General features: G+C 46.4%; 1 protein-coding gene across 4 annotated transcripts in view; it reads left to right on the top strand.

Annotated features, from left to right (window-relative positions):
• Positions 1 to 5,942: 5,942 nt before the first annotated feature.
• The window catches only part of efr3a (EFR3 homolog A (S. cerevisiae)), a 34,752-nt gene continuing 22,390 nt past the window's right edge, over positions 5,943 to 18,304 (top strand). Inside the window, exons 1-4 of one of the 4 annotated variants that reach the window (XM_086043632.1) lie at positions 5,943 to 6,482; positions 14,963 to 15,039; positions 15,343 to 15,470; positions 16,099 to 16,249. In XM_086043632.1, coding sequence (XP_085899758.1) covers positions 6,473 to 6,482; positions 14,963 to 15,039; positions 15,343 to 15,470; positions 16,099 to 16,249 — 366 coding nt within the window. In that variant the 5' untranslated portion in view covers positions 5,943 to 6,472. Of the gene's footprint in view, positions 6,483 to 10,074; positions 10,263 to 14,962; positions 15,040 to 15,342; positions 15,471 to 16,098; positions 16,250 to 18,304 lie in introns of those variants that run through there. The other 3 variants (XM_086043635.1, XM_086043631.1, XM_086043633.1) reach the window with 3 other exon arrangements.

Genomic DNA, 18,304 nt, shown 5'->3' with positions numbered 1-18,304 from the left:
ACAAATTGTTTCCCAAGAAGAATTACAGTGCAGAATGATTGAAGAGAGGGCGTCTGCTCAGTCCGCCCCACGAAAAAGGGGAAAATGGGAGCAAAAGACATCCCGTGGCAAATCGGACAGTCGCGCGGCCCGCTGCAAGCGCGTGGACGTCCACGTGCGGGACACGTGTTGGCACGAGCTGCGGCACGCCGTCACGCACGTCGCAACTAGAAGAGGAAGAGGAGGATTAAGAGGGGGAGGAGGAGAGTGAGGGGGATGGATGAAGAGGAGGACTATGAAGATAAGGGGGGAATCAGGAGGGTGAGGAGGATGCTGACGATGAGGAGGGTGAAGATGAGGATGAGGAGGATTATGTAGGAGAATGCAAAAGAAGAGGAGGAGGGTAAAGATGAGGGGGAGAAAAAGCATGAAGATGAGAAGGATGAAGACGAGGACAAGGGTGAAGATGAGAATGAGGAGAATAAAAATGAGGAAGAAGAGTATGATGAGGAAGATGACACACGTCCGTGTATCGATACAATAACAAGAAGCCCAACACACTTGATTGATTGATGAGGTGAAGAGATGCTAAAAGGTCACCAAAGGTCAGCGTTTTACGCCAACAACAAATCGAAAAGGAAGAATTAGAAGCAAACTGCAAAAAGAAGCAAAAATGGCATTTTGACCTATCGGCGAATCCTGCGGGTACCTCCAAAATGCGCCCTTTTCAGCGAACCCCGAGAAGTGGCAACGTTTGTTTCAGCATGAACGCCGCGTCATCGTCAACCACCCGGGAAGTGTCCATTTGGGGGAAAAAGAAGACATGCAGCAAGTTTGGACACAGGAGGTCGGCCCGATGCCGGGGAGAGATTCTTTATCCTCTGCAAGGAGCTAAGCCATCCGGAGCACCGCGACATCCTCATGCAGTACATTTGTCCTTCTACTGCCCCCAGGTGGCCAAGGCAGACGACGTGCACGTGCCGCTAGAGGAATTCACCAAATGACTAACACAGTCAAGCGTTGAGTCAAGAATGAAACCCGCTTTACCCAAATTGGATCTTTCAATCCAGTAACCAACAAGGAATTAAAAAAAAAAAAAAAAAAAAAGCCTTTTCACCAATTTCAAGTTGCAACAGGGGCCACGATTGAGCCAAAATGTTCAATTTTATGACAAACAACACTAATACTCGTGCCTGGATACATTGAATTCCCCGTGAGTGATGATGAGTAGAATGAAGGAAATGAAATCAAACTAAAACAATTCATATTTTTTGCAAAGTAAATTTGAACTGAAAAAAATCTGCGAGATTTTCAAATGTCGGCCGTGAGCCCAAAGAGAGATGATATTCATTGCCTTGGAATCGAGTGACTCAAACATTTTCCATTCCAAAGTATAAGTGAAGATTTATGTAGGAAATGGAAAAAAAGAAAAGAAAGTCAAATCTGCTGGCGGCGCTTGCAAACAGCCACGACGTAAGAAGCTTACGTATCATCTGTCCACTTTTCGGAAGCGTGCGGATCATCAGATTAAAAAAAAAAAAGTGGGATTAAGTTGAACTCGTTGTCGCCAATCTGATCACAAGAGCTGCTTAAATAACGAGCTCATGAATATTCGTACCTTGACGCTGGGAGGCCCAACGCTGGCCTCTGATTGGCTGACAGGCAGGAAGCGCAGATGACGCCAGAATTCTCGCTGAATGGGAATTCTTGAGAATTTTGTCATTTATTTCATTAGAATTAGTTAAGATATTATTTATGCAAATACATAAAGTCATGTTAATGCACGTAAAACGGTTGATCTTAATCGTAAAATAACCATTGATTTTCATTTTGAAATGTGATTATTTAGTATTTATTTGGTTATCATTAGTTAATCGCTTTCTACGATACAAAATAAAATGTATATGTGGAAGGTTCATCGATGCTAATGAAGTAATCCATCTACATAAAAAAAAATGTCAGACAGCACGTGTGACATTGACGAAAGCCAAGTGTTCTTCTAATTAGCGCCACTTCCTGCAGCGGGTGTGCGGCTCTCTTTTGCTGCAAACAAAAAGACAAAGGCAAAAGAAAAGAAATGAAGGAAAGACGAGACAAGGAAAGTGAAGGAAAACGCATCATAGTGTGAAAAGTGTCAAATGGGTTAGAAAAGAAAAAGCTTCCGCAAAGAGGACAAGTCAGCTCTCCCAGAATCCGAACTTGAAAGAATGAAACCGTTTTCTGATCATATTTGCAAGGTGAAACTGCACGATTCCGCTCCGGCCTCGGCGTTTCCTCGGCCGACGTAATCCGAGATGTCACTTCCTCGCGGTCGTAGCGCCGGCGGACCCCGGTGACGACGAGGATGCCACGAGAAGAGGAAACGGGAGCCGTGGGGAGCCATCGGAACCCGGGGCCTTCCCGCACGAGTGCCTGACACCGACGCTTTGTTTGGGCCGCCGACTGAACTTTGCACCAGGACGTGTCGTTGGTGTCACCGGGACCAACGGCCGGGCTATGTTCACAATCATTCATTCATTCATTGCAGACTCACTAAACACTATACTGTGTGGGGATTTTTTGGGGGTGGGCTGTTAAGAGGCACAGTTTTTAGGGCTACTTTTTATATAGTGGATCAAGATAGCTCCCTAAAAAATCTAAAATACTAGGATCTCGTTGTTCTCACGAGTAGAATAGAATACCTTTTATTGTCAATATACACATTTAAAATGAATATTTTTGGTCTGAGTCCGAGTATTGGCCAGTACATATTAGTAAATATTGCACAGTAGTAATAGTGTTCCAGACACTTGTAAATATTGCACAGTAGCATTCCAAACACATCGAATTTCATGTCAATTCTATCCAGCGGTAGCCACAAGGTGCTAATGAATGGAACCGCAAATAGAACGTGGAGCGTGAACGCTAACACTTTGTTAGCATGTCAGCGCGTGGCTTGCTGCTGAGGTGTTGTTGAGGTGTCAACAAGCATTCCACATGAGAGTCGCGGGGAGGAGTGGGCGTGGGGGATACCCGCATTGCGAATCTAAAGCCAATCATATTTGCATATTAATTAGCAATCAATCAATCATAGTCAAAAATATTGATATCTAACAAAAAAAAAAAAAAAAAAAGAGAGAAGGAGAGTATGCGGTTGTCCACTCTAAAGTGCAAATAAGAGGGGACCCAAAACAGAACCTTGTGGCACACCTTTGAGGACTCTTGCAGAGGTCATTTGAAAACCAAGAAACTGTGTGCCCTGAGTGGCGCAATGTCATTTTTCTAATGTCAAAACATCAACGGTGGCAAGTGAGACCCTAACCCTAACCCTAGTAAGAAACGAGAGGTAGGGCTGTATTTGGCTCAAGTGCTGCTACGGAAGAAGCACGTCTGAGGTCACGGCGAAAAAAAGATTTTCTTTTGATTGCCACTTTCATGGACAGGCTCAATTAGCGGCGGCATCACCTCGGGCCGCATTGTCCCGCTCAGCTCGGTTGCCTTGCTCCGACTGAAATTTTCGCCGCGTCTGTCATCCTCCAACGACTCAATGAAAAGAAAGAAAAGTATAACCCCCCGCCCCCACCGATATTGCGCCATTCAGGAGCCGTTCCCATGGCAACCGTGCCAAGCGAATGTCTGCTTTGTGACATAAATAGCAACAAGATTCCAGTCAGACAGTGTTAGTTAAGACGACCATTCGCAATCGGGGTCGGAGCCGAAGCCCGGCTGACTTTGGCTGAGAGGGGGCGACACCCTGGATGTATCCTGTAAGATGTAGTTTCAGTTAGCTTGCTGACTTGTTAAGTTTGCTGTAAAGTCAGGCTAGCTTAATGCTAACATATAATGTGAAACACCATGGACGGGTGCACAGAATTAGCATTGATGTTGTAGCAATTAAAACTCAACTTTATTTATATGAAACAAAGCGCTGTGTGTAAATAAAAAATAAACAAAATCTAATTAAAAGCAATAAAACAATAATGTTAAAAAAATTGTAATTTATAAAAGCTAAGCGTGTCATGCTGAGTTGAATGATCATACAGACAAAAACACAATCGAAGGGGCGCCAGTTAATATCATCACCTCGGTGGACAAACAACGGTCACTGGTCGCCAGTCTATGCCAGGGCGAATACATCAGACAAACCAATGGACTGGTCACCACTCGCCACTTCATCTTTATAGACAACATTGTCTCGCAATCAAGAAAAATAGTGTAACATAAGAAAGAAGGCGATAAAGCAGTGGTCCCCAACCCCTACCGGGCCGCAGGCCACTTGGGACCGGGCCGCACAGATGAAAGAAAAAAAAAAAGAAAACGTACAGTACTTCATTTATCATCCTTGGATGAAAAATGTTTTATTTTGAAAAGTGATTCTCTCCGTTACATCCATCTATGACTGACTCTTACCGCATGTCAAGTTGTCTCTGTCGCGTAACGCTAATATTAAACGTGCGGGCTAGCAAATGAGTCAAATAAACAGACGTATTTTGGAAAGCCCCCCCCCCCCCGGATGGTGAATGGTTACAGGGCCGCGAAGGGTATAGTCTTGTATGAACCGGTCCGTGGCAGAAAAAAGGTTGGTGACAACTGACATAAAGGATAATAATACAATGGAAAATGATCCATTTGAAGACCAGTCCACTTTGGGGGTCATCTTTCTGTTCCGCCTCAATGTAGTTTGACACTTCATTCACTTTGCCCTGCTGGCAGATGTCAATTTGACCTGAAGAGACTCACTCGTCCAATCCTCTAATCAGCCGTAAGTCCAAAAGGTCTTTAAGAGCTTAAAAAGCACAACCGACTTTCACACTCAACTAGCGCGGCCTGCTGTTATTTTGAGCGGCAGCATGCTAGCTAATTAGCATCCACGCTAGTGTTGTTGGGAAAAACGCATGTTCACATAGACAATTCCTGAAATATTTGGGGAGGAAGTGACATAAAATGTTGTGCAACGTTTGCTGCTCCCATGCGCAAAACAGACAAACCAACAAAGAGCTCGTAGTAGAGCACATCATGAAATTATGCCAGCGCAACCATTTGATAGTACATGTTTACAAAGGAATCAATTAACATAATGTGTCACCCTAGAATGTGATAAGTTTCTGGCTGTAACATGATACGTTTCATGATTTAACGTGATAATTTTAACATTATAACGTGATCACCTTCAGGATTTAATATGATAACTTTAACATCACAGTATCGTAAGTTTCATTATTTATCGTGATAGGTTTCCGGTTGTAACGTGATAAGCTTCACAATTTAGCACGATAAGTTTAACATCACAATGTTTGTCCTTTTTGTTTCTTCTAAATCATAGTTACGAACTACATAAGTACGCTGCTCTTCTACAAGTATAATGCTGGGGGAAAAAAATAATGCCATGTGTTTCGAAAACACTAGAGATTAAAAAATAAGACAAACATTCCTATACGAAGGTCTTGGGAGTGACCTGAACTGGAAGGAATTGCTTTGCTTTGCTTTCTTTTGCCCAATGCTGATGTCAAACCTATCAAGTTTTAGTGCACTTTGTATGATGTTAAAAGCGGAACCAATCAAGTTAAAATATGAACTTTATCACATTGAAATGTGAAATTTATCTCATAACATGAAATTTAGCACGTGATAGGCCTCCAGTTTTGTTGTTGTTGTTGTGGGAGGCCAACAATGTGCGTATTTCCCAAACAATCCAAAAATACATTAGATCCAATATAACGAAACGTTTCAGTTGTCGACTTCTCAAAAGAAGTAACTCTTCTTCCTGATTTTTGTCAAGATTATGTCCTTTCTGCATCAACTTAACATTGTTTTTTTTGTTAGAAGTAAAAAAAAAAAAAGTTTTTTTTTTTTTTTTGCATTGGTTACGAAATAAATCCACCTCTAATGTGATAAAACGAACGAATGCGGAGTCATGCGAAGGCGTCACCTTACCGTTATTTCTCGCGCGCGCGCGCACCGGCGGGTCCTCCACACCTGCGAGTCAGAGTTCCATCAGGGTGCGTTCACGGACCCTCGGTTGTTTGAGTGTCACTCGGGAGACGTGCACGTCAAGAGTGCGGAGGAGTTCTTTTCCCTTCCTTTTTTTGGTTTTGTATTCCGCCCATCGTCGAAACACTTCCGTGTTGTGCTCACACCGAGAAGGAGGTGTGAAGCAAGGCCGACGGCCGACCTCCGTCTATCTTGTGACGGTCCACAGGCGCCCGCGCCGCGGTGAAGGTCTCCCTCTCCCCCACTGTGAGTCGGAGCCTTGCGCTGGCGCTCGGTCGTTAGCTCGAGCGGCTAATCGTCCACTGACCGCTCGACGGGCTGTTTGTCCGCGGAGCGGGTTCGGCTCGTGTGGCCGACGACGACGGCGGCGGGTTCTGAGCGCTGTGCCGACTGCGACGGTCGGTCGGGTGCCGTGGGGTGGCAGGACGCGGAAGTGGTGGCCATAAACCATTCCGATGCCAGGTGGCAGGAGGGAACATGGAGGCTAACTAAGTAGCCACTGCGGCATTTGGACGTTGCCAGCATGCCAGCAGGTAAGTACACAAAAGCTGTACATTATAACTTGAAAGGCGACGAATACCCGAGACGTGGACGCGAACGTTTAAAAAGTCCAAGCTCGCATTTTAGTGGTGCGTTTAGGGACCCCGCGGCTGGGGTGACTGTTTTTAGGCAACAAATGAACCTCCCGATTGGAAACCATCCGCGAGCTATAGAGAATGTGAACGATACAAAATAATAATAATTACCCTGTCCAACATGCTTTAAAGAAGTGATCCAAACTTATGAAAAGACATGTTTTATAGCAGTGATTCTCAACCAGTGTGCCAAGACACCTTAGTGTGCCGTGTGCCGCAGAAAATCATCTAATGTGAATTATTTTGACAAAAAAAAAAAAAAAAAATCCTAATTGTTTTAAACCAGTTTTGTTAACTTATTATGCTAACCACATAAAGTAACTAACATTTTCTTCCACTAGATGACAGAAAGTACATATTGACCCTGTATAGCCACTTTTTTTGTGAATTCTTTTGCCAAATGGTGTGAGACTTTTTTTCCAATGTGAAATATGTGCTTTGGCTCAAAGGTTGAGAAACATTGTTTTAAAGCATAGTAAGTTCCAGACCCAGCTGCAATGGATGAAAATACAGGGAAACCATGTTAAAAATAATTTGGTAATAGTGGTACCCATTTGACGTGCGTTACACATTTGTGCTCATTAAAAACACTTCAGCTTGTTGAGACGCACTTGAAAAATATTTCTGAGCACTTGTTCTCACTCTTTGGTTTGAACAGTTTTTTCAAATAAGAGGTCCGGTGTGCTTGCTTCATTTGTCACTACCCACACTGGAGAATTAGAAAATTCAAACTTGCCTGTATATGGTAAAAGGGAAAGGAGGTCATCGCTTCAAAATCTTCACTATAAAGTTGCCACAGTTTATCGTCCACTCCCACAACTCGTGAGCGCAACACGAGCCTTAATTCAGCTGAGTTGATTGACAAGCCAGGCCACCTGAGAGGACTTTAGACTTTGGCGCCGGTTGACGGCGTGACGGCGGTTGATTGGCCCCTTGTTAAACTCCGACAGCTGTTTTGAATATCGGGCGGTGAACTCACCCCAAGTAGCTCACCTGTTTGAAATGCAAGTGCAGAAGCTGCGTTTGCCCATCCAGGAAGACGGATTAGTGTCCGGGAAAGCTGCGCAGCGGCTCAATTTAGCGCAGGTGTGGGCAAAGACTTGGCAAGGGTCGCAGTATTCCCCAGCCGTTGCTCACGTTATTCATTTTTGTGTAGGGTCACTGACACCGAGTAGTGCAGTGGTTCTCAAATTGACCTGACCAGAGAATAATCTGCAATACCTTAACATTCGAAACTCCTCCTCATTTTAGCTTTGGGTAAATTCAACATTTTGATCTGATTAGTAAGGTGACAATAGTGCACCGCACTAAGAATTTTGAAAATCGCTCGTCTGCTTCCAGTGGCATTGAGTTAGTTCTTGTGATATCACAGATAGAAAATCTGGTCCAACAAAACACTTCAAATGAGAGTAAAAGATAACTTGATCATTTCTCAAAATATCTGCTAGTCTGTTGTGTAGTGCTACAATTTGGTATCCCTCAAATCAGCATACCGTCAGATTCTGCGGGACGTTCAATTGAGTGACGGCATCTCCTAATGATGGCATTGTTCGATTCAACGAGTGATGGCATCAGCCAATCGGAGATGGGGAGCCCTTCTCCGATTGGCCGACAAGTTTCTGCTCAAAATATCCGCCGATAAGCTCGTATGGGCTGAAATTTCCGAAATCGACACGGTTCAAAACAAAGCCTCGACTTAATGTAAATGGCGCAGATGGAAGAATATTGGTGAGAAGATCGCTGTGGCCAGTAGAATTGTTTGTGTACTCGAGTCATGAATTTATTTGCTGTGGAGGATTTTCACGGTGTTTGGAATGCACATTCCATGTTCTTGAGGAAATTCCACGAAAATGGTACGTTGCTACTTAGAAGCTAGCTGCACGGCCACACCTGACGCTGTCACTCAACACGCAGACTGGCTAACGGGTTAGCCAATTTACTCCACTTTCATTCTCAGACGCCCACGTCACTCACCAGACGGGTCCTGCCTTTTGAAGCCATGCGTTCAAAGTCACACATATGACAGTGTAGAATGTGAAAATGGCAGCCATAATACTGACTATTGGGTATTTTCTTTTTCTTTTCACATTTCCTGCCTGTCCCCCTAAGGGAACATGATGAATGTTTATCCGCATTTTCTGAAGAGTTTTCTGAGCTTGTAAATGTGTTTTGTTTGTTTTGCGGCCCCCTGAGATATCGTTGGCCCCCCGAGGAAAAAAATCCAAGCTCTGCCAGTGATTAGCCCCCCCACACACAATTTTTTTTAATGCTTCTGTGCGGCCTGCTACCGGAGGTTGGGGACCTCTGCTTCAGTTCATCTCGTTATTGTTGCCGCTTGTCGCAGTTCCTCCGATTTAAGATTGAAGCGGGCGGCCTCCAAGCGCTCGTTTGCTCGAGCCTCCGAGAGTGAAAGTAGATGACGGCCGCTATTAATAAGAGCAATGCGCCTTGCAGTCGAGAGGCGCTCATTATCCTCAAAGTGTTAAGCACCTCAATTAAGTCATTACGGAGGACAAACCCGCAGCCGCCAGAGTAAAGGAGCGAGCGAGGCCTGCTGGGAAACGGCCTTCCGCGGAAGCTGCTGCCTTGGCATACGAGGGTCATTCCTTACGTGACTGCGCTCAGAACTCCCAAAAAGTTGAATCTCAAATCGTCTTTCCCAATTGGAATGAATTGAAAAGCCATCCAATCCGATCAAGCCCCCGCCCCAAAAACACAAAACCAAAAAACCCAACAGAGCTGCATTCTGAAGTGCGAGAAATAGCACGCGATCGTTTTTGTACTTTAAATGCGTACTGCAACCTGACCATGCAATTTCTGTGGAAACTTGACTTGAATTGGATTGGTCAAGAGCTGAAGCTGAACCGAAATGCCGGGAATTCAATCATATTTTGGGGGCCAATTTTGCAAATGTGGGGAAAATATTGAGTTTTTGGAATGCTTTGAATCGGTCAAGAAATGTTCAAGGATGTGGCAATCATGTCAGAGTTGTCGTCATGTGGCAAAATGGCACCATGTTACTGGCAAAACGTGGAAGGGGGAAATTTGAAAAGATTTTGCAGTCGCAGTGCTTTGAATCAGTCCACAAGTCGTCGGCGGTCATGACGAATGAATGGGAACGAAAGGTCATGCAGACAAATGTGCAAATGCTTTTCTTTTTCTTGCTGGGAATTTGGGGAACGAGGATGATAGTTTGTTGTTGTCTACATGTGGGAGTTTTAAAGTGAGAAATACGGACTGAGACAAATGTTGACTTTTATTGTGGCAATTTTCGGAACGTGAAAAGCATTTTGTGGCTGGAGTCGAGAAATGTTGAAGGAGGTGGCATTTCAATGGACAAAATTGGGGTGGTGAGTGTGAAATTCTGCGTGCACTTGTGCGCATGCGGTCACCGTGGTGCGTGCGTGTAGAATCGTGTACATGCGTGAGATTGAGTGTGCGCGCCTATGTTTTTGTGTGTGCACGTGTTGCTAGTGCGCTTTTGCACGTTGCCGCAGCTTCACCTGCCGCGCGCTGAGGGGAAACACTGCAAGGTCAGAGAGAGAGGAGTGGGCGAGCGAGGGCCAGACACATGACAAACAACAGAGAGCGAGCGAGCGAGAGAGACGTCAATGTCCGCCTGACAGGCCGAGCGCCGCTTCATCTCCTGCAAGATGGACTCGGAGAGCAACGGGTCGGGTAGGAAGCTGCTTTGCTACCACCTGCGAGTGTGTGCCGCGAGAACCACGGCGCGCGTCTTAGTGTGGAAGCTTCCCAGCACGGTGGCTGCGGGGCGATTGGTTCATCCGCTCTGTGGTCTCCAGCGTTTGAGCCGTCCAATCGGACGCCGGCATCCAGGAGGGAGACAGGTGCTCCCGCCAATGGCAGCGAGGGCGCGGACTGATGAGGTCTCAGCATTTGCCGTGTCGGTCGTGCGTGTGCATGCGTCGGTGGGTGAGTGCGTATGCCAGTGCGCGTCTGTGGCTTAGTCAAATGTGTGCGCGCGCGTGCGTGTTGCGTGTGCATAGTTGACGTCCGTGTGGTGCGCTGCTCGCCGTGTGTGTCGTTGGCGCTTCGGGCCAGCAGATGTTTGATTGGCAGAAAGCCTGAAGCGTTGGAGGACATTGAGCTCGTCTTTCATGCCTCACCAAGTCCCGCCCGCTGCTGTGCCGCACGCACGCACACACACAAGCTTCTCATTGAATGTCCATACTTGGTCCTTTGAGGAAGTGAAGGGTTTCTGCACGGCAGTTGACTGAGCGCGCGCACGCCCACACACACACACGCACACACACACACACACGCACCCCCCCCCCCCCACTCACACACAAACAATTTTGCCTCAGATTTTGGGCTGAACCTTTTTGAGTGAGCAGGATGACAGTCGAGATGAGGAGGCGGAGACAAGATGGAGGAGAGGAAGAAGAGCAGGCTTCACATTCGCTGCCTTTGTCTCCTTCACAAACAACCTTTCCTTGCATCCTTCCCTCAATTGCTTTCCTTGCATCCTTTATGCCTGTCCTTCATTTCTTCCATCCAGTCTCATTTGTCACCTCTGCACGTGGCTGAATTTGTCACCTTGCATCCTTGCACCCTTTCCTTCGTTCCCGTCATTGTGTCTTCTGTCCTGTCTTTGCTCGTTATCTCCCTCAAACGATTCTTTCCTTCATCCTTTCCTCTTGTCCTTTCCCTCATTTCCATCTTTTCCTCGTTTCCTTTTACCCCTTCCATTGTCCAGCCTTTTCTTCCATAATTTCCTTCTTCAACTCCTTTACCTCCTTGCACAACTCCTCTCCTTTGTACCAACCCTCCTTCCATCATGTTTGATCCTTGTATCCTTCTAAGCCATCCCTTCTTTCTTCCATTCTGTCCTTTCCTTCCTTCTTTTCTTTCCTAGCCTGGTTTCCTTGCATCCTCTTGAACTCCTTTCCTTTTGCCCCGTCTTTCCATCCTTCCTTGCGTACTTTGCTCTCACTCTTTCACTTCCTTTCCTTCATCCCCATTTCCTATCCTCCTTTCCGTCCTTGCATACTTCCCTTTTACTCTTGTGTTCTTTTCTTGCATCTGTTCATGCCCGACTTTCATTGATTCTTTTCGTGCTGTCTTGCTTCCTTTCCTTCCCTCATTGACTCCTAGCCACCCTTTCATTGCATCCTTTTCTTCCTTCCTCTTCTGCCCTTCCTCGCCTTCCTACCTTTCGTTTCGTCCTTGCTCAGGTGGCTGCTACCTCCTCGTCATTTGTCGCATTTCTTTTTTGGTGTGACATCTCGTGAGCTCCCGCTGCGGCGTCTGCAGGTATCTCCTCCTTCTTCTTGCGCTTCATCCCTCCAGGAACTGCCAACGTCTCACTTTTCCACTTTTTCAATCTTGAAATGAGGCACGGCCGCCCTGAGCTGGCTTGATCTGAATTCCACGGGAGCTTTCCTTCTGGAGCAGATGACATGTTCACCTGACACCTTCTGATCTCCAGATGAGACGTCGCGCCTCACCGTGAGGAGCTCGCGCGCGCCTTGCAGGATTCACGGGGAAGCTGCTCTTATCTCACTCATGATGACTCACCTCTGCCTGTGTAGTCTGCGCGTGCGTGCGTGTGCGCGCGCGCGCGAGTGTGATGTTGAAAGATTATGTCCATATGTCAGAAGTGGAGTCATGTCGATTTTGAAATGATGTCCCGCGGCAGGAAACACCTCAGGTGGAGGCCTTCAAAGTGGATACGTACTGTGGAGGTCGTTCACGCTACACCATGCGGCGCATTTTGTGCATAGACACGCACAGTGGACACTTTATTAGGGACACTATCATGACATCCAGTTTACAGATTAAAAAAAAACCCCCACCAAATTCTGTCCAAGAAGTTAGGATTTGTTTATTTTAAGCGTACGGCCTCATACCGGCATCTGTTCCTAAGACCTTATTTAAGTCATTTCTCCAATTTTGGAAATCCAAAATAAAGGCCTTCATTATTTCTTTAAAAAAACAAAAACAAAAAAAAAGCCTGCCAAGCCTGGAGGATGTTGGACCGCTGGACGTAAACGCGCGGCAGCTCGTCTGTTAGATACGATGACGCCATCAACGAGCGATCGGTCGCGGTTGTCCGAATCGAGGCGTGGGCCACATTTGGCGCACACACCCAGTGTCGTCTTACTTGTGCGTAAGCAACCTGAGCCTTGGCGTCGCGGCCCGCGGCGTCTCCTTTTCAAAAGCCTGAAAGTTGACCCGTGCAGCCACGCATGTGATGTCGTGACTGCGGCCGTTGCGAGCGCCGCTCCTCCGTCAGTCGCAGAGCCAACGTCGTCAATGTCGTCCTTGTGCGTGCGATTGCGCGGCGGTGCGCGGAGGCCGTACGGACGGGTTCCTCGCGCCGAGGCCGACCGGACCTTCGCACGCGACCGAGTGCTGCTGAGATCTGGTAGGTCAAATGAAATGATGTTCTGTCAGTCAACAGAATGGCCAAGTTTCGTCCAAACGTCTGCTGATTCTTTGTCTTCAATACAACCTGAAAGAGCAGAACGAAGGACTGCAAGTCAAAGTCCCAACAGGTTTAATAGCAGAAAGCTTGTTACGCATGCAGGCCTGGGTGACTGCGGTCCGCACCGGTGCACGAGAGAGTCTGAAGTGTACAAAATGGCTCCCTGCTCATAATGGTTCAGTGTCTCAGCCGGTGGCCACGCAACGGGTGACACACACCTGAACAAGGTCGGCTCCATTTCCCATGTGTGACTCCACGGGCTTGACTGGTTTCATCTGCTTTGTGCAAGCTTAGGGTGCAGCCCGTAGACACAACTTAGGCTAGCTCGGGTCTGACTAAAACACGTGCCTGCTACCCTCATACAATCCAATTTCCGATTATGACCCTGTAAAGAGGATACAGTGATTTCTTCCAAAATACAACATAGTGGTGATGCCTACGCATATGACTGACCGGACTGATGAGTTTTTCAAGACACGAGCCATCCGCGGGGTGTAACGTAAAAGGATTTGAATCGGAAAATGGGTTTTGTTACATTTTCAAATTGTCACATCCTTGAATCATATCACACCGCATGTATCGAACTACGTAACGAATCGTTTTTTTGAGAGATGCACATCACGTGAAAAACGGTTTGATGACGCTGATGATTTGTTGGCTCTTTTAATTGATTTAACTCGGATAGTTTGGACTTTGGAGAGCTTTTTAGTGTTGTTGCCTATTAAAAAACATGACAAACGCTCCAGTTGTACCATATTGGAAAAAAGGAAAGCGACCAAATGACTAAGTTCATTTTCGTGAACTAGCTGCTCTCTATTAGCAGTAGCCGTGTTGTCAGTGTAAGTCGTGCACGTCGGAATGGGTGTTCTTTGAGGGTCTGAAGCCACTGATTACGCCACCCCCTTCTGCTGTGGGGCCAGTGCCAAGGAAGAGAATATTATTATTATTATGTTTTTTAGATGGTGCTTCCTTCCAATAGTCGTAAACAAAATTAAGTCGCAGTACTGGAAGTTCGCCACGTCAAATCAATTTTAAGCAGAACGTCTTTTCGTCATCATTCTCCTCCTCGGCAAAAGGCGACAAACATCGCCTGCGGGGTCAATGCCGAGTACAAGAATAATAATTGCAATCACGAGGATTCCTGCCGGCAAAGGTAAACGGAAGTCGCGGGAATTTGACACGCAATTAACTGTGCCATAATTAACAGTGAGCGATCCCAATCGATGTTTAAATGCCGGCTCTTGTGCCATGACGACCCAAGGCAGCCAATTAGAGTCTGTTGCAGTCGGCGGCCGGGTGACGACCCGTCGGGCGAGTGAGAGCAAAGGCTGCCGGTTAATGAAGTCCTCCCATCCCGTGTTGACGTGCAGAGCTGAGGTAGCTCACCTTTACCCTAATCAGAATCTAATTGGCATCATTGTCAACGGAATGGAACAGAGACATCCCGTCCAAAAGACATTGAACAACCTCCACGGACGAGTCTCTGCCCGGTCGGCTTTTACAGCGCATGGTTTTGGCAAATGAAAAGAGAAATAGGGTTGTGTATTATGTGTGTGAGCTCATATGAGTGCGTATGCATGAGTCTGTGTCTTCTGTCCAAGCCGCTGAGGAGGTAGGGAGAAAAAGGGTTCTCCAGCATCAGGTGGCATCAATTTCCAGGTGATAAGATTCCAAAATAACGGTTCTTTTGGCAACAGGCCGACAACAATTTCATTCAGCGTCGAGTGTCCTCACTGGGTATCAATTGGCCGAATTAGTGATCGGTTCTTTGCTGCAAACTTCTCCACATCGGTACCCAATACGTGAAGTGTCTCAAGTCGCATTCAACCTGCGATTGAGAACAAGCGTGACAGAAAATGGAAGAATGAACTTCCAAAGCTAGGCTCCGTTAGCACTTTGGCGCTAAAGGTCTGTCGTCGTTGTGTTGCAGGAGTTTGCGGCTGCTGCGGGCCGCTGAGGCCGCGCTACAAACGTCTGGTGGACAACATCTTTCCTGAGGATCCCAAGGTGAGGTTACAATGACTTTTAAAATGCCGTACACACAACACATAGCCGTGTAGCTGAGTCGTTAGCCTTCATAAGTCCTTCCAAAGTCCAAATGAATGACAAGTGCATTCCAAAATGAGAGGATTTTTCCCTCATGGGAGGAAAGCTCACGGGGGTGTAAACATACTTTCATAGATGTGTAAGCAGCTGAGTATGACCTCAAATCTGCTTCCACATTAGTTCATTCTATCATATTCCCCCCACTCTACTTGTAGCATTCTTGTTAGCATCCCCGTATGTGTTCTTTTCTTGTGCTGGGCTCAGGACGGCCTGAGCAAGTCGGACATGGAGAAGCTGACCTTTTACGCTGTGTCGGCTCCGGAGAAGTTGGACCGCATCGGGGCATACCTTGCGGAGCGCCTCAGCCGCGATGTGGTGCGCCATCGCTACGGGTGAGTTGCTCGGGCAATGCTACGTGATTGCAACGACTAGCTATTGACCTCTCGAAACACTTCTGGTGAAAGAAGGACGTTAAGTCGCAATACACTAGAGCAAAAGGCAGCCACTATTGCCAGGTGTTAGCATTGTGGCTACTGCCCGGTATGCACATAAAACGAATGGGGCTGTTTTTTTTTTATCTCACCCAACTGTCTTAGAAGATTGTCCTATAAGCTTATCCTGTGGTCTGAGGTGTGCTAAGAGTGGATTTGTGCAGATAACAGGGGCTGACAATTTGAAATATTAAGCACGTTCAAAATTTGGCACCAAGAGTCTTCATGTGTGCGTGGGGAAAGCCGACAACTCCACATACTGTGACGTGAAACATGGGAACACTGTCAATTAAATTCCACCGTACTATACAACAAGGAAGCGGGCATCAATCAAAACAAACATGTATGCTCGTCTTGTTGCCGCCAAGTCAACGTTTTGTTAGCATCATGCTAGTGTCATATTGGTGCCATTGGTCCCTTTTTTAGGTGTTTTGTGTTAGCCGATGAACTTGATAGCCTCTGCACTGCTTTTTCTCTTCGCTCGTGAAGGTTTCCATGCTAAAACCAATGCACGTGCGTGTGTGCTCAGGAACGTGGTGATTGCCATGGAGGCTCTGGATCAGCTGCTGATGGCCTGCCACTCGCAGAGCATCAAACCCTTCGTGGAAAGCTTCCTGCACATGGTGGCCAAGCTACTAGAGTCCAGGGAACCGGACCTGCAGGTTCTGGGGACCAACTCGGTGAGACCGCTATGTTTATGTGCTAGAATGGAACCTTGATTTTCAAGGTTCAAGATAGAGATGTAACGATATCCAAACGTCACAATACGATATCACGAACTTCGCGGGACGATAATTATTGCAATACGGGGAGGTTGACGATATAAAAAAAGCTCACGATGCTGTATAAAAACTCATGATATTGTAAAAAAAAATCCATTCCATTACCTGAGCCGCTTATCCTCACGAGGGTCGTGGGCGCGCTGGAGCCTATCCCGGCCTATCCCGATGTTGAAAAAGAAAAGCAAGTATTGTGTTTGTGTTTGTACACACTAACAGCAATAAGTGACAAAGAAATAGCCTTGGCCAGTCATTTTATTGTCATTGTCGTTACTATTGGCTCAGTGGCGCAAAGTATCCCGATCTACGTAGTTCACAATGTTACGTTCGGCTGAAGTGGTGGTACGAGATGTGCTGCTTTTAATATCGTAATATGACGACGATGATATCGTCGAATAATTTTGATACTGCGATATCACAATATCGACGTCATCCCTAGTAAGAGCTCCTTGGCATTCTCTTTGATTGTGTGTAAGGTTACGATGACGCCGGTTCCCGTGATGTGTCGCCAATGTTGACTTGCTTTGTCAATGCTACAGTGCGTGTTGGCCCAACTCGGCGAGGCTTTCGTGGACCTCTATCGGCAGTCGTGCTCGTGAAGTCGCGTAATCCTTCATATGGTTTGTGATGGAATAGCTTTGTTGTTGAATTGCTCTTCACGGAGATCGTTTTGCCTCATGGTTTCCTTCTCCTTTGCCGTCTATGCACGCTGATTCGGCCAATGAGGACGTGCATCACTTCCTCCTACTTTGCAGCCAGCCAATCAATGGACCCGTTTGTGTTTTCGTTTCAAACAGTATTAATGCTCGATAATGTGTAATTTTACATTGTGAAAGCAACGTTGACGATAATATCGATGACTATAGCTGTATATTGCCCACCCCTAGTTAATAACGCATATGTTTCAACAGCTGCAGTTTGTACATTTATGTTTGAAAGTGTGGGGCTTTTTCCTTAATCAGTGACCATGTCACCAAAAAAATAAGCTACTTTTCTTTTCATGAGAAAGTCCTCTTCAGCCATATAGTTCGTCAAATGCAAAATCGCTTTTGAGTGTCTTCTTTTGGGGCCTTTTTACAATATAATGGAGGCGACCAGTCAGCCCGCGGGTGCCCGTTAGCGCTAAGCAGCTAATTGAATGCAACGCCGCCACTGAAAATGGCTTTTATCACATCCCGGGGAACAGGCGGCTAATTATGATTATGATTATTATGAGCCTGCAAGAGCCACCAGCAAATGTCAGACCTTCGCACACCATTCAAGGTCAGCGCAAAGAAAGGCAAATAGACGGGCAGGCAAATATTTTATTTACGACTTATCCGCATTCGAGAAACAACTCAAGTGGCCACTGGTCCACAGTTAATGTCAGAGCGGGAAATAGCCACGCAAGTGCGCACAGATGTTCCAAAAGAGATTCAAACCCGGATCTTCCAACTGTGAGGCAGACGTTCTAACCACTAGGCAAGTATGGCAAAATCTCTTTTCATTTTATATTTTGCCTGCTCCACTGTGAGCGGTTCATCTCAACAGGAGGCCGAGCTGTGATATTTTCCAGTGTGATTTTTATTTATGAGTGGTCTTTTCTTTGGCAAGCGCTTTTTTTTTTTTTCAATATGTGTTGGTGGTATTTGGAGGCTGACGGAGAAGCGGGCAGGTTAGAGGCAAGGTGGCGCCTCAGGGTTCACTCTAGGGTTAATGACATTTTCCTCACAAAGCGGCTACGTCTGTTGTGGGGCGTGTGTGTGTGCATGTGTGCGCTTAGTTTGTGTGGGCTCGTTGATGCGTCACGGCGCAGGAAAAAGAAAAAGATGGCAACTTGAAAGCTGCTCATTAGGCACAAAGCCAGAGCAGCCTTTCAAATATCGTGTACCCTGCGATTCGTCTTTGTGCCCTGGTGATATGATTTCTGAGTTTTTATACGGAGAGGTTGATGATATAAAAAAGCTATATGATTTG

Source organism: Filicampus tigris, chromosome 10, assembly GCF_054856515.1.
Source record: "Filicampus tigris isolate MCC_2025a chromosome 10, RoL_Ftig_1.0, whole genome shotgun sequence".
Classification (NCBI taxonomy): domain Eukaryota; kingdom Metazoa; phylum Chordata; class Actinopteri; order Syngnathiformes; family Syngnathidae; genus Filicampus; species Filicampus tigris.
Note: the sequence above shows the minus strand (reverse complement) of the source record. Positions and strands in the feature narration are given on the sequence as shown.